The sequence below is a fragment of the Cnephaeus nilssonii genome (genome assembly GCF_951640355.1).
Source record: "Cnephaeus nilssonii genome assembly, chromosome: 8".
Classification (NCBI taxonomy): domain Eukaryota; kingdom Metazoa; phylum Chordata; class Mammalia; order Chiroptera; family Vespertilionidae; genus Cnephaeus; species Cnephaeus nilssonii.
In genome coordinates, this window is record NC_137079.1 from 7,542,724 (window position 1) to 7,559,181 (window position 16,458).

Consider the following 16,458-nt stretch of genomic DNA (forward strand, 5'->3'; position numbering starts at 1 on the left):
TGGGGTCGGGTCGGCGTTTCCTCGCGGGCGGCAGGGCGGGCGTGCCGGGCGCTCCGGACCGTGGGGCCGTCTCCGTTTGGCGCCGCGAGGCCGCGGCCTCCGGGCTGAGGTCACAGGGCCAGGCGCCCTGCGGAGGCCCCCGGGGCGACGGCGCCCGGACGCGCCACGGTCGCGCTTTGGGTGCTTTGCACACTTGGCCGCCGCCTGGGCCCGCCCTCGGGTCCGAGGGGGCTCGGGGCGCGGCGCGGGGGGCCCTTTGTGCCCTCGGCGTTTGCCGGGCCTTTTCCTTCCGCAGGGAGCGAGCTCCCCACCCCTTTCCGCCGCGAGTCCTGCGCTTTCCCTGGAGTCGGAGAGGGCTGAGCAGGGCGCGCACTTCTCCGTAGCTCTTTCCAGTCCCCAAACCCGAAGCCCCCCGAGACGCCGGGCCCGGGGGAGACCCTGGGGACCCCGGAGGGAGCGGGCAGCGCCCTCCAGGCCCCTCCCTCCCACCTGGGCCCGCTTCCCTCCCCCGCCCGCCGGCCCCGCTCCCCGCGCGCCGCCCCGGGAGCGGCAGGGTTAAGCCCTGGAATGTGGCGGCGAGGAATGTGCATGCAGATGAGCCGGGCGGGGCGGGCCGGGGGGCGGGCCCGGGCGGGGCGCATGCAAATAGCATGCAAATGAGGAGGCCCGTCGCCGCCGCGGCCGCCGCTCCGCCGCGCTTCCCGGATCCGAGCCCCAGACGGCGGCGGCGCGGGCAGCCCGGGCACCGCGACCCTCGGCGGCCGCAGGGGGACGGGGCGGAGGAGCAGGAGGAAGAGGCGGAGGCAGCGGCGGCGGCCGCGCGGCGGCGGCGGAGGAGGAAGAGGAGGAGGAGGGTTCGATCTCGGGCTCCGACGCAGACATGGTGGACTGATCGCCGGCGGATTCCTGGACTGCTTCCCGAGGCGCCCCCCGCGCGTGGCCCCGCCGCGCCCCGCGCCCCGCAGCCCCTCGCCGGCGCCCGCGTCGGGTGCGGCGTCCGGGCCGGACAGTCGCGTTCCCGCCGCGTCCCGCGCCCGGTCCCTATGGAGGCGCCGCTCGCCGGCGAGGCCGCCGACCATGCCTAGGAGGGCCGGGAGCGGGCAGCTGCCGCTACCCCGGGGCTGGGAGGAGGCCAGGGACTACGACGGCAAGGTCTTCTACATCGACCACAACACCCGGAGGACCAGCTGGATCGACCCCCGGGACAGGTGGGCGGCGGCGCGGGGGGCGCGGACCCGCCTCGGGGGGAGCGCGGCGGGGGCTTGTTGTCCGGGAGACCCGGCCGGGCGGCGGCGCGGGGGGCGTGGGGCGGCGCGGGCCCCGGGTGCGGGGAGGGGTCCGGGGAGAAGGCGCGGGAAGGTCTGCCCGGGCCGGGCTGAGTCCGCCGCCAGGCACTTGGGAGGAGGGCCTTCGGGACCGCCTGTTCCGGGGCCCCTTTGCCCACCCACCTCCCGACGCCCCCCAGGACCTCTGGGCACTGCGCGCCCCGAGGGGCGGCTGGAATGGGCGCCTGGGGCGGGCCCCCTGTCTGGGTAACGGACCCAGAGGGGCACCGGAGCCCCGTTCCGAGCTCCCCGGCGTCTAAAGTTGGCCCAAGTGAGACCGGAGGGCACATTGGGCCTGGCGGGAGGGGACCGGCCCTGGGCCCCGGCGGAGGCCTCGGTGAAGGGGGGAGCCCGCCGTCCAGGCCACCTGGGGCATCGCTCCGGCCGTCCTTGGCTCCCCACCTGGACTGGGAGGTTCCGGCGGGGCGCGCCCCGGCCAGGCCCCTGGTGGTGGTGTCCCTGGGTTTGCCCCTCGGATTTTGGAAACATTTGTTTGTTCGTCTTCACCTGAAGACTTGACCTGACTCCAGACCTTGAAAAGGCAGATCTTTTTTGCAGTGAGAAGTGGTGAAATGCATACTGGCGCTGAACCTGGGTTCCAGAAGGGTTCTCACTTGATTTCTTGTAGTTACCAGCTCACTTTTATTCCCCCGGGAGGTGCAGCGCGGAAGCATGGCAAAATCAGAGGTTCAGGAGCTTCAGTGTAGCTGAATGTCCACAAATGTTACTCCTCTGTCCCATCGTGGTTGTTTTTTTGTTTAAATTCTTAAAAGCAAACTTTGTTTGTTTGTTAATCATCACCTGAGGATATTTTTGCCATTTGCCATGCTTTTCAGAGAGAGAGTGGGGGGGGGGGGGGAGAGGGAGGGAGAGAGAGAGAGAGAGAGAGGAGAGAAGAGAGAAATATCACAGTGAGAGAGTCACATCCACTCGTTGCCTCCCGCACGCCCCCCCCCCCCCCCCCCCAAAAAACCCCTTAGCTGCGTGCCCTTGACCGGGAATCGAACCTGTGACCCTTTGGTGCGCAGGCCGACGCTCTAACCACTGATCCATATGGGCCAGTGCAGGGAACTTGTATAGTTAGAATTATTATAAGAATAATATGAGATACTCCTAATTGCAAACTTGTAATTTGTCCATTAAGGAGGTATTTCTAATTGTAATTTTAAACAATACATATATTATTAGGGATAACTTCAACATTTCTGAAACTTCTTTCCCAGCTCTTTATGGAATGCAGCCTTAGGGGTTTATAACCTTTTCTAGGTGCTTCCACAAAACATTACCCTTTTTTTCAAACTGAAGCTGAAATCATTTCACACTTGATATTCCCAGTTACTTTTATCCTAAGAGTATTGTTTTTGGAAGCGATTACAGAGCAATTATAGAAAGTCATGAATTACATTATCAATGTACGGGGCAGTCCTTACTGAATTATCCATGAAGGCAGCAGTGTCGGTTTCCCTCCGGAGGAGAGGGAAGGCAGGCAGGCAGCTGTGCGCCTGGCCGCCAGTTACCCGCCCCCTGAGAGTGATGACCAGCATCGCACCTCCCCAGCTGCCCCAGGCAGGGCTGTGGCCATAAACTGCCTGCTCCAGGCCAGGGATTGCGCTTTGAAACTACGTAACAGACAGTAATGTCCGTGATGATGGTGTGCACCCAGCGGTGTCTCTTAAGGCACCTGGGTAATTATCTGACCTTGACAGTTACGTGGGAATTCTTTCTGCTTTCTGATCCTTGGAGTGTCGGGTTATTGAAGTTGCAATGGATTCTTGAAATGTTCCAGGCACGTCAAGTTCTCTTCTGCTTCCATTCCCAGATCTTACTATGTCATCTTATTTGTGTTTACCAACAAGGGCTATAAGCATATGTAATGCCTGGGTAAAGCAAATAGGAAGTGGAGGGAAGTTAAGTGATATGGCTTGGCTTATCCATATTTACTACGTCTTAAACAAGTCCAGCATGTCTGTTATTTTAAACTGTCCATGGATTACCAATGATTAGGAACTGTGTTTTCAAGAAACTGGGTAACCAGTTCATTTGATGGAGGCAAACAGTTTTGACTAAGATGACTTATCCTTCCAGCTTTCTTGAAGTTGTTGGGTTTTTTTGAGTATTTTTCAATTGGACCGATTATTTCTGGATCTCAGTATCCGAGTGTTAAAAGACGATTAACAGAGTCAACACTGACATATTTGTGTTTCCTTTTAGGACAATGAAGTGTCTGCAGGTCTGGCTAAATAGTGTAAGAGGTGTTGGGAGAGGCTTTTCGGAGTCGCTCTTAACTAGGCAATCTTGGTGCACACTCACCAGACATGTGGAAGGAGAGGTTACACGGGCCTCTTGGAGGTGCCGGTTCTTCTACAGGGTCCAGGGACAAGGCCTGAAAGAAAAGTGGCTTGAGGCACTGTGGGTCCGCAGTACTTTTGAATGTTTAAAGCCATTTAATTAAAATGACCAGGATGATTTATTTATCCATATTTATGTTAAGAAAAAGAACTTTGTGCTTTTGATGGTCTGTCAGAATTTAAGAGGTGTTTCTGATTGTATAAATAATAATGCAGATTTCATGCGGGAACGGTGGGGGATTTCATAGGAACATTATTTCATTGAATACGTTGCGGTTTTTAGAATACTGAAGTATCATTTTAAAATTATTTCAAGCCCAGCGAGTGTGCTCTAGCGGTTGAGCGTAGATCCATGAACCAAGAGGTCCCCGGTTCGATTCCTGGTCTGATGTCTCTCTCTCTCTCATCGCTGTTTCTATCTCACTACGACTCTCCCTCCCTCTCTCTCTAAAATCAATTTAAAAAACCATGTTAAAAAGTAAAATACAATACGTTCAAGCTTTTGGAGGTGGGTGAAATAATGCACAGACTTTGTGGGCGCCATCAGAGCGTTCATCGCTCCCCCTGATCGAGTCAGCTTACCTGGGGTTCTGAATCCCTCCAGACGTCCATTTTTCAACTCCAAGATGAAGATAACGCCCCTGCCTCATAGGGGTGCTTGGGGGCCCATCAGGGGGGCCCAGCCAAATAGCAGTCGTCGCAGTGCTGTTCCAGTTTGGGAACTGAGCGGTAGTTCGGGTTCCCTCGGAAAAGAGTAGAAACACCAGCACACACTTCTCAGCGTTCGTTGTGGGGCAGCCACTGAGCTGAGCTCCCTAACTGTGATCTCACTCCGTCCTCCCTTCAGTCCTGTGAGGGAGGCGCTGTTCCCCTCTCCCAGTTAGAGAGAAGGAGATGGAGTCCCGGGGAGACTGCTCTTGCTGCTGACGGTGGAGCCAGGATTTGAAGCCAGGGAGTCCGGCTCCCGATCTGGTGCCCTTTTCCTGCCTCTGGGCTGCCTGGCCACCTGCTCGCTCAGCAGCCCTCCGGTCGGGTACAGCCTGTCTGTCCAGCTGGTCTTCCCGGCTGATTGGCCAGTCCTTACTACTCTTTAAGGTCCCTTTCAGCTTTTGACAATCCTGTGACCCCCGAGTTAGCCGCACGAAGGGTCTGGTTCATGAATGCCTTGGGGGTGTGGGTGGTTGGGGACCCATCAGGTTGACCACAGCAGAAGTTCTATTTAGGGGAAGAGTTAGGTGCTCTGCCTCACCCCTGAATGCATTACAGTTTTACTGTAAACAGTCCTGACGTTGCCCTCCTCCTCCCCCCCTCTCACTCATCCTGGGGAAATCTCCCCATCCTTCATTTCTTGCCCCGGCCTGACTCCCCCCTCCCAAGAGCCACTCCCCCAGGAGCGCTGCTCTGAGGTCTGCTCCCTCCTTCACCTTTATTTGGCTCACCAGGGACACCCTTTGACTGCACCAGTTGGTGTTTATGGTGGGCCATCGATCATGGCCAAACGGCCTGGTGCTTTAAAAAAATAAAAAAGCTATATTCAACACGGGAGAAAAAGGTTGGATGGATTCATTGCTGTTTGGAGGAGGAAGGGGCCACGGTAGGCAGGCCTCAGAGACGGGGTGAATGGTTTTACAAACTCCCAGGAGAATTCTGCCCCCTTTTCTATTCTCGGATTGACTATTACCCAAGTGGACCATAACGTTGTGTACTTGAACTTAGAAGATTTACCACCACACAAAGCGACTGTACCTTAAAACTTGCCAATAGATCGTCCTCTTTGGCCTATGGCTAGTGTCATGTTGAGCAACCTGTACTTTCTTTTTTTTTTTTTTAATATATATATATATATATATATATATATATATATATATATTGATTTCAGAGAGAAAGGAAGAGGGAGAGAGAGACGGAAACATCATTGATGAGAGAGAATCATTGATTGGCTGCCTCCTGCAAGCCCCCCACTGGGGATCGAGCCCACAACCCAGGCATGTGCCCTTGACCGGAACCGAACCTGGGACCTCCCAGTTCGCAGGCCGACGCTCCATCCACCGAGCCAGACCGGCCAGGCAACCTGTACTTTCTAATGGAAGGGAAGAAATGCTGTGGTCGGGGAGGTGACAGTGAGGAGGAAGAGGGGATCAGATCAGCTGGGTGTCATCAATGACTGAGGTCACTTCTGGCACATCGTTGGGGAGCTTTGACTTTGAAAGACGGTCAAAGCGAGGAATTTGGCTAACCCTCCTGCTCGAGTGTGAACTCGAGCCCTACCTGGTTTCCTACTGCTGCTCTCTGTATCCTGTGTATGGCAGGTGTTACCTGCGTGTCACTTAATATTTCTTCATTAATATTAAGTAAATGAAGGAATATTAATGGAGCTACTCTCTTGTTTCCAGTTCTTATTGTTGGACTTTCAAAAATGTTACCCATCACCATCCAACAACTGGAAACCATTGATATTCCAGTTAGATTAATAATAGTGAGAGAAATAGCCGCTACATTCTGTCTAATGGTACTAACGCGGATGTGAATTGCTTATGAGAGCAAAGGAAACAAAATCAGCGCTCCTCGTCTGCATCGCAAGTGCCATGGCCGTAGCCGGACAGCCTCCCACAGCCGGCTCCCCGCCTGGGCGCCGAGCGGTTCCTGATGGATTACCTGAGGGATGCCAGCATGTGAAGTGTGGAGAGGTTGTTAAAAGAAGGTTTCTTTTAAGAATAAAAAATCACTCTGGGAAGCACTAAGTTAAATGAAACTGCACTGTCTCCCCCAAATTCCCCAGGAAGTATTTCTTGCTTTCAGCAGTTTGCTATCCTGCCTGTTGGAGGGAGCTGTGGTTGCTCCGTGTACGGCTAAGATTTCTTCGGTGACTTGAACCGCCCATAGTTTGCAGTTTAATTTGGTTGGGAGACTGAAGGCAAAAATTGCTTTTTCAAGAAAGACGATTATTCATAGGTAAGTTTTGAGCCGCACGTCACTAAGTTGTGAGCTGCATAGTGAGCCATTGTGAGGGAGGGCTCCAAGCCAGCCTCTGTCTCCAGCTCCTGGGGGGAGCCGTGCCCGTGGGAGCTGGCCGTGCTGCCCGGTCCGTGGCACGAGCAGGCGTCTGGGAAAGGGATGCCGACACTGAGGGGCGTGTCCGCCTCACGTCGCTGATGAGGGAGTTCCTGAAATGGCAGGAAGCTGTTATGTTAGCCTAGCACAGTAGAAATACCTTGAGACAGGGCCCGGGTCTGTGTATGTTCCAGCCTATGCACATCATGGATGCTGGTTGAACTGATTTCCTGTTAGAATTGTAGACTGACTTCTTCATCCTAAAGAGATGAAGGGAGAAAGGAACATCAGTGTGAGAGAGAAACATCCATCAGTTGCCTTCCGTACATGCCCTGACTGGGACTCGAACCGGCAACCTGGCCGTGCACAGGATGGCCAGGTGGAAGGGGATATTTAAGGGCATGGTGTATAGAGAAGTTGTGGGTTAAAAATGATTTACTGGATATAGAGGCTCAGAATATTTTCAACCTCTTCAGTGTTTTTTTTCTCCATTATTTTATCTTTTATTGTGATATTAAAAAAATCACATAAAATTCACCATTTTAACCATTGTAGAGTGTACAATTCAGTGGCTTTTGCTATATTCACAGTGCGCAACCATGACCATTGTGTAATTCCTGAACGTTTTTATCACCCCAAAAAGGGACCTCGTACCCACAATGAGCTCATCCTCCATTCTTCTCCCACCCCTGCTACCTTTGGCAGCCACTAACTCATCTATTTATTGTCTCTCTGGTTTTGCCTATTCTGGACATTTCACATAAACGGAATCATATAATTTTTGTGTCTGGCTTCGGTCGCTGAGCATACTATTTCAAGGTGCATCCATGCTGTAGAATGTGTCAGCACTCCGTTCCTTTATATAAAGACTTTGGATAACGTGCCATCGTATGGACACACCACACTTTGTTTACCCACCCCTCAGCTGATTGGATTCGGCTTGTTTCCACTTTTGGGCTATGGAGATGGATGCTGCATGAACATTCCTGTCGTTTTGTACGAATGTATGTGTCCGTCCTCTGGGAACTGTACCTAGAGGTAGAATTGCTAGGTCATACGGCAGTTCTAGGTTCCACTTGGTGAGGATCGTCCAAAGGGGCTGCACCCTTTACACCCCACCCGCCGTGTGTGCGGGTTCCGGTTTCTCCACGTCCTCTCCAGCACTGGCTATTTTCTCTCTTTCCCAGAGCATTGCTGGCGGCCGTGAGGTAGTGTCTTCCTGTGGTCTGCATTTGCCTTTCCCTCGTCAGTGTTTTGCTGGCCTTCATTTGACCCAGGCTTCCCCTCTGCTCCAGCCTCTCGCCTGGACACTGTCCCCACCTTCCCGTGCCCTCTTGACCAAGAAAAGTTAGGAAAGAGAAATTCCTTCTCCCGAGTCTCCCATTGCTCCTCCCTGTCCGAAGGCTCGGGATGATTTTAACTCTGAAGGTGTAGACATCAATTAACCGATAGTTTTTATGGTGTCAGCCAGCCCGGTCCCCTGGACTCGGGGAGATAAAGAGCCGATAAGATTCCTCCCAGCTCAGGTTGCTCACGATCCAGTTTGCATAATCATCATTTAAAAGCGAAAGCAAGTCTGAGCCCTGTCCATTCTGCTTTCTGTAGACCCACTTTTGAGCATTGAAGGGTCTCTGGTTTGATCCCTGGTCAGGGGCACATACCTGGGTGGTAGGTTCTAGCCCCCGGTCCCAATCCGGGTGTGTGGGGGAGGCAACCAATCGATGAATCTCTCTCACATCCATGTTTCTCTCTCTCTTGCCCCCTCTCTCCTTTCCACTCTCTCTCAAAATCAATGGAAAAAATATCCTCTGGTAAGGATTAACACCAAAAAAAAAAAAAAGAAAAGAAAAGAAAAAGAAAAATCACCGTTGATCAAGTAGAAAATACCTCCACGTATTATCTTTATAAAGCAGGTATCTGTTGCAGTTAAGGCTCTCCCAAAGATGCCGTGAAAAGTAAAATTGTGTAACTCCGAATCATCTTTCCTGCGCAGTAAAGACGTCCTGGATCCCGGAGGACAGTGGGGGGTGCCCGGGGGGGCGTGCCCTGGGGCGGAGCGGGCGGGCGGCGGACAGGGCCGCAGTGAGAACACAGTGAGGCGCAGGGAGCCCTTTCCCCGTCACAGGCACCCAGTCCCAGGCCGGACGGAGGCTGTGAACAGAGGCGGGCATTGAACCTGCTCCGGGCTCCCGGGGCCGGAGGTGGGACATTCCATGTGAAGGAAACGCAGACATTATTTTGATGGCTAAAATAGCGACCGACTTGTGGCTCGACAGTGTCGCTGGCGTTTCTGTAACCGGAGCGAGGGTGTGGGGCTGGGCGGGCGCGCAGGCTCTGCCTGCAGGTGCCAGGGGCCGCTCCTGGGGCGCTGCCTTCGGGGGTCTGTCAGGGCTCGCGCGTGCTGATGGCGGGGTGAGGGGTGCACATCGACCTGCAGGCATCTGCAGTGTAAATGCCTGATCACATCCCCGCTGAGTGGCGGCCTGGGGAATGCGTGTGTGCACTAGGGACATGGCTCCATTGGAGGAGCAGTGGCCTTGGTATTCGGTCAAGTTTAAAGCCTGGTGGGGGATGCCGAAACCGGTTTGGCTCAGTGGATAGAGCCTGCGGACTGAAAGGTCCCAGGTTCGATTCTGGTCAAGGGCATGTACCTTGGTTGCAGGCACATCCCCGGTGGGGGGTGTGCAGGAGGCAGCTGGTCGATCCTCTCCCTTCCTCTCTGTGGAAAATCAATAAAAATATATTTAAAAAAAATAAAATAAAATAAAGCCTGGTGGGCAACGTTTCCTGCCAAAGATGGAAGCGCATGCGGTTCCATGCGGTGCAGAATCCCACCCTGCGTTTCCCTGCTTCTAATCGCGATACATTACAATGCCAGGCTCCTTTCTGGAAATGGTGACAGTGAGTGGATGTGTGGAACCCATATTGTACACAGTCTCCCGGGCCGTCAGTTTTGTCGGCTTTTACGTCTAGGCTTGTCCACGCGGCGTCCTTTCCCGCCTGCTCATCAGCAGGTGTGTGAGCTGGTTGGACACACGCCATGCCTGCCTCCCTCATTGCCTCCCTTTCTCCTTTTCTGCTAATGACCTTTCTCCTGGCCCGGTGTGGCCCCACGCCCGTGTCCAGCCTGGCCGAGTGGTTAACGTCACATCGACACCCGGTTCGCTATTGCAGATCCGGAGACTACACGGCTAACTTGGTTGTCTGAGGCCCCTTCGGTCCTGGTCCCCTGGAAGGCACGCCTGTGGAGGGTGTGCAGCTAGACACCTCCTTAGAGGCTCCCCGGTGTCTCTGGCGTGGGGAGCCTGTGTGTCTGCACCGCTGACGTCCTCAGTGGGTTCACGGCCGTCGAGGCTGGGCCCTGCGTGGCACGAGCACCGTTACTTCCTGCTCTGCTAGCCCGCCTGTCCCCGCAGCGCTCAACACCGCAGGGCCCGGGCCCATGTCCGTGAAATGCAAGTTCCGGAGGGACCCTGGCTTCTTTGGCAGCCACGTGTCTGTCCCGGCCTGCTTTTCCTGAGCTGACCCCCTCGTCCAGGGATGGGGAACCTCGGCTCGCGGGCCGTGTAAGGCCCTCAAAATCATTTGGTCTGGCCCTGCTAAGGCGTTAGGGGTGAGTTCATTAAATGTTTGACCAAATACAGCAGGCTAATTTTTAAGTTGATAATCTTGTATGGCCCTCGGATGACGTTATAAATACCCAATGGCCCTTGGCAGTAAAAAGGTTCCCCGCCCCTGCCCTAGTCATTCACTCCCTCATTCATTCATTCATTCATTCATTCATTCAACTTCATCAGATATCCAATGAAGACACTCTATGCCAAGCACATACCAGTATATAGGGGACATGGCATTGAATAAAATAGACAAGGTTCCTACTTTCGTGGGTTTTTTAGTTTGGCGAAGACAAATCATGAAGATGCTAGTGAACGTGTTCTGATGGCAGTAAACACGGCAACGTGATGATGGGGTTCGTGGGGGCTGCTTTGGGTGGGGAGGTCAGGAAAGGCTGTGCCGAGGAGCTGGCCGAGCCGGGCAGAGGACGAGAGCGAGCCGTCCACGTGGAGATCTGGGAGGAGACGAGCCCCGCGGGGAGAAGCTGGCCCCGCACTGCACTGCCGCGCACCAGCCTCGGGGAGCGTGTGGCCGCTTCAGTCACAAGTCCATCCACATGTAGCTCCTCGGGTCACCAGCCCCGGGGCGGACCGAACGCCCCCGTCAGTGCGCTGCCTAAAGCCCGCGATGGTGCTGCGTCCAAGTACGGAAAGGCACCCCGAGCAGACGGGGGCAGTGCGGACCCCTCAGGGGCCCGACCCTGTTCACCCTCTGGACCCGTGGTCGGCAAACTGCGGTTCACGAGCCACACGCCGCTCTTTGGCCCCTTGCGTGTGGCTCTTCCACAAAATACCACGGCCTGGGCGAGTCTGTTTTGAAGAAGTGGCGTTAGAAGAAGTTTAAGTTTAAAAAATTGGGCTCTCAGAAGAAATTTCAATCGTTGTCCTGTTGATATTGGGCTCTGTGGACGAATGAGTTTGCCGACCACTGCTCTAGACAGTCAGCATTGGGGAGTTTTAAGCTGAATGGAGGAATGATGGGGCTTGTGTGTGCGTGATAGAGTCTCCCCGTTTTTAAGCAAGAGTTCGCTGCTCTGGGAGAAGCAACCGAGGAGGCTGCCGCAGTGAGGTAATCTAGTGGAGAACAGTCAGATCTTTAGCTGGAATGGCGGCTGTGGCTGCGGAGAGCATTGGGGGGATGGGGGCAGAAGGACCAAGGATTTGCTGGTCACCGATGGGGAAGGACCAGGAGGAACGTGGGGTGGCTCGTGTCCAGGTGGGTCCGGACTCGCTCTGAGATGCCTCCGAGGGCCTCGCAGGCGGCGGACAGAGCCTGGAGGTTGGGAGCCGGCTGGACTGTCTCAGATGTTAGGTTTGGGTCCACATGGGCAGGGCTTAAAACGTATGGGATGGGATGGGATTCCTGGGAGAGAAGGAAGAGGTCTTAGGTCATGTGAAACCTAGGATGCTTTACTCGTTCTCTATGGAACGCACCCCGTCCCCACTGCGCCGAAGCGGTGATGGGGACGGTGATCATGTGCAGGTACCGCCTGCCGAGCCCTTCACATACGTTGTCTCCGCCCCGGTCTGCCTCTCTCTGCTGTGCCCCAGCGTCCAGCTCTGTGCACACTCTCGGCGCGTGTTTGTGGAATGAGCGAAGCCTTTGGTAGGCACTGCCGTTGCCCCCACTTTGGGAAACGAGGCTTAAAAGGTTAAGTGACTGGTCTCAGGGCACAAAGCGGTGGAGCAGTGGAGACAGGTTTCAGCCGGGTCATTGACTTCAGAGCTGTGTCTGTAACTACGGACTGCCTCCAGCCACTGCCCAGGGGGCTCCTGGCCACCTTCCTGGGGTGAGGAAGTCGCAGATGCTGGAAGCTTCCCTCAGCCCGTTGGCCACACCCAGTCCCCAGCGCTCCACTCTCGTGGTAGTTGTTTTAGCATCTGTATTAAAACCAATCCGTCACGTGCTGACTCTTCAAATTGAACTATTGCTCTTTCAGAATTTTTTATTTTCCCAAACACGTCGGTAGTGTCCGCTGGCGGAATCACGCACCCGGCTCTTGACTTGCGCCCCTCCCAGGACGCCCACACCACGTCCGCCTGGGTCTGTCCCCTGGGCCGCCGGCCCGTGCTGTAGGTTTCTTCAGAGGCCGAGGTCTCACGTGCTCTGCATCCTTTATCCCTGTCTCTGGTTCTAAAACCCTTGACCTTGTACCCCAGCCTCTCCCAACCCAGGCTTTCCTAAATACAGTATGCCACCTGCACTGCTGTGCCCTCTGCGCCCCCTCTCCCATTTGAGGACAGGGGAACTGATTACCGAGGAGGGAGAGTTTTCCGAGCGATCAGGCTGAGTCCCAGCTCTTCCAGATTCCTCTGTAGAGAGAGCGCTCGTCTAAACCAGGGATGAGGAATGGCCGGTCCACGGACCGTATAAGGCTCGAGAAATCATTTGGTCTGGCCCTGCCCAGGTATTAGGGGTGAGTTAATTAAATGTTTGGCCAAATATAGCAGGTTAACTTTCTTTTTTTATAGTATGTCACTTTCCTGTATTTCTTCACGTTTATTATATGCCTTTTTAAAAAAATTTATTTCAGAGAGGAAGGGAGAGAGATAGAAACATCAGTGATCATTGGATTGGCTGCCTCCTGCACGACCCTCCCTCTCTCCCCCCTCCCCCCACTACTGGGGATGGAGCTCCCAACCCGGGCATGTGCCCTTGAGCAGAATCGAGCCCAGGACCTTTCAGGGGAGGAGGCTAATTTCTAAGTAGATCACTTCCTATGGCCTGAGAATCTTACCTAATAATAGGCAAACATGTAAATTGACCGTACTGCCACTATGTCCACAGCCAATCAGGAGGGAGTATGCAAATTAACCAGACAAAGATGGCGGGTTAATTTGCATATGCGGAGCAGCCGGGAGGGGCAGGACACCTGCTATGAGGGGAAGAGGGGGGCGGAGGGAGCTACAGGAGTGGTGCTCTGGCCAGGAGTGAGGACTTGCAGGCTCCCAGGTGGCCAGGAGCGAAGCCAGGGGAAGGAAGGCCTATTCTTGCACGAATATTGTGCAGCAGGCCTCTAGTGATGTCATAAATATCCAAATGGCCCTTGGCAGGAAAAAGGTTCCCCACCCCTGATAAACCCTAGTGGACATCTGTTGTCTGAGAATACCTTGGTTTCACCACAAATGTGTTCATTACAGACCTTGATGGGAATTCTTTTTTACCTTGACTCTTGTAGTTGAGTTTAAGTCTTGGGGGAAGAATAATCTCTGTAAATTGCCGTGTTACATAGTTTTCTTTAAGTGGCTTAGACTTGGATTCAGGCTCTAGCTTCATGAATAGGCAGTGACAGAAACCAAGCGGGAGGGTAACGTGTTTCCTTTCGGTTTACTGATGCCGTGAAGCTTACCTGTAAGAACACAAGCAGTCACTAACACGGTGATTATAAAGGACTCTTTTAACTCGTCACGGGAGCTGCGCTTTTTATCTTGTCTTTGTCATAGCTGGCAATGTATTGTGTATCGGCCTCTATTTGGGAATCTAGTAGTCTTACATTTCTACTTTTGGCTTGGTTTGAGATCCAAGTTTGTGAATTTTAATTAAATGCTTAGATTTTTGCATGTGAAAAATCTTTTGTTCCTGTGTTGCTATGAGCAACAGTTGTTCAAGTTAGCCTTCCTTTTTTTAGGGAAGTGTGGACACATAAAATATATGCATTTTCCAGCAGGTTAAAAAAGTCATCATTTAGCTTCGTGAATGTTCTGCCTGTAAACTAAATGGCTACTTCGGCCATAATTATCTCGGTGAGGGGAAGAATGCAGTAGAAGTGAGTAATCATCCAGCACATTGACAAAACATTCCTAAAATACTATTCAAATGAGGAGACTTCCCTCCTGCAGCTGGGTAGCCAGGCGCTGAGGCCTTTCAGCCAGGCTCTGACGGGGTTTACTGTTGTGGCCCGTGGGGTTTGCACAGAAGGCCGGGACTTATCTGAACCGGCCCGACGTCTTCTCTTTCTGTAAACCTGGTCTCCCGTCCTCCCCACACGCCACCTGATCTCATTCCTAAAGACGTCTTTGCCCTGTTGCTTCTTTGCTTTCCACCCCACTTCAGCCTAAACGTTACCCTTCCTGGTGACCCCTGGAGGTGGCTTCCAGTTGCCGCAGGTTCTGCTGTGTGAGCTTTTTATTTTTATTTTTACTCCCCTGTGCCGGTCAGACTAGCGGTGTTGACCTAAGTTAGGGTTGGTCCGTTTGAGGGAAATTAGTGCCTTGCCCTGGCCCTGCTCAAGCAAGAATATCGCTAGGTAGGTTCCAGGGAGTCCCTCTCCAGGAGGCCTGGGAATTTGGCCGGACCACGGAGGCTCGCTCCCCAGTTGGGGGCAGGAGGTCTGGGACTGGGCTGGTGTAGGGACTGAGCAATAATGTAATCCGCTCTCCCTCTGAGAATACGGGGATCTGCCCAGAAGCGCCCTGTACCTTCCCGCATTCTCCCTCTCCCACCGCTGGCTCTGGAGCCCTGGTCCTTGCACAGTTTGCAGGAACCGGGAGTCAGCCTTCAGGAGGGGAGTCAGGCTCCCCCACCTGCATCTCTATTTGCCATACACGTGGTATGTTGGAAAACAGTGATTTAAAAAAAAATAACAAGTCTTAATTTTAAAAATTTAAATTAGATTTTTATGTTTTTTTGCTCAAATACCAGGGTTTTTTGTTGTTTTGTTGCTGCAAAAAGCTATTTGTATCCATTTGACCCACAGCATGGAGCGGGCTCTGGGTGGTTACAAGGCTCCTGGTGGTTGCAGGGAGAGGCCAAAGCCAGACCCCGGGGCGGGGAGGAGCCCCTGGAAGGCCTCTGTGTGCCCCTTTGGGAGAGATGCTGGCCCAGCCCAGCCTGCAGGGGTGAGCCAGGGGTGGCCCACCTTCTTGAGGAGTTTCACCTGCTCATCCAGGAAGCGGTTCCCCGGGAAGTCACAGAGCTGACGGTCTTTGCAGACAGAACCCAGGGCCTGCAGCTCCAAAAGGGCCTGGTTCAGGTTCTGCTCTAGGACCCTGGCAGCCGGCTTCCCTGGCGTTCCGCGTTTTGCCCCACTCATCTGGGGTAAGTTCCTGCCATCTTGGGAAGAGGATGTGGCCGCACGCTGGTTATGCGTCTTTAAGAGATGATGCTCAGTGCCCTGGGCTGCTCCTGGGCCCAGCTCTCGGAAGAAGGGGCCCACGCCCTCCAGGGCCGCGTGGTCCCGGGAAATGGAAGCCCAGGGAGAGAAAGGGGTAGGAGGCCCGCAGATGTCAGGCTCCACGCGGTTGCTGCAGCCTCCTTCTGGGTGGGACAGTTCTGGTGGATTTGGGAGCTCATGGTTCCTTGGCAGTAAGGAGATAAGCTCAAAAATTGGCGTTGGCTGGTCTCGGAGGCCAAGGATGGCTGAGATGGTTCCAAAGGTGGCGACTGGAGGAGTTCGGAGGGTGGGCGGAGGCTGGAAGAGGGGCGTCCCTGGGTCTGTTCTGCCAAACACTGTGGAAGCCAGAGACGGGTCCAGGGCACCGCGGAGGGGACAACGAGAGGCACCTGCAGTTTTAAACACAGATCTAGTGTTAGGGTGTTAATTCTAAAAGGTTCTCTGGGATCAGAGTGGGAACGTAAAGTGAGCATGTGGTATTTGAGATGGACGTTCTGGAACCATTAAAGAGAGCTCTTACGTGTAAATCATTGCAGACTGTGCCTCTTGTAGACTAAGTTCACTTCCTTTCTACTATTCTCACTTCTCGTTCCACGGTTCGTCTTTAAACATCCATATTCTTTATTCTGATATTCATCCATAGTGATAATGATATTGTTCTTAAGCAGTCCATCCAAAAAACTTTTTTTTTTCTCTTAATTCCAGAGAGGAAAGGAGAGGGAGAGATAGAAACATCACTGATGAGACAGAGTCATTGATCGGCTGCCTCCTGCACGCCCCCTACTGGGGATTGAGCCCACAACCCCAGCGTGTGCCCTTGACTGGAATCGAACCCAGGACCCTTCAGTCCACAGGCCAACGCTCTCCACTGAGCCAAACTAGCTAGGGCAAAAAAACTTGGTAGGTTTTAAAGCAAGTCCCAGTGGAAATGGAAATCATCTGAACATCTGGTTTCATCAAGATATCAGAGGTGATGTCGGGGTGCGGGGAATAAGAATCTTAATCT

General features: G+C 53.8%; 1 protein-coding gene and 1 long non-coding RNA gene across 2 annotated transcripts in view; one reads left to right on the top strand and one right to left on the bottom strand.

Moving 5' to 3' along the window:
* Positions 1-642: 642 nt before the first annotated feature.
* WWC2 (WW and C2 domain containing 2) overlaps positions 643-16,458 on the top strand; it is a 131,853-nt gene continuing 116,037 nt past the window's right edge. Inside the window, 1 exon segment of the mRNA XM_079779211.1 lies at positions 643-1,208. Within this exon segment, the coding sequence (XP_079635337.1) occupies positions 1,078-1,208 (131 nt within the window). The 5' untranslated portion in view covers positions 643-1,077.
* Positions 5,519-16,254, bottom strand: LOC307104253. Its single transcript, XR_013813868.1, has 2 exons — positions 9,495-16,254; positions 5,519-9,285 (listed from the first exon to the last, which is right to left on the bottom strand). It is a non-coding gene; the product is annotated as an uncharacterized lncRNA (long non-coding RNA).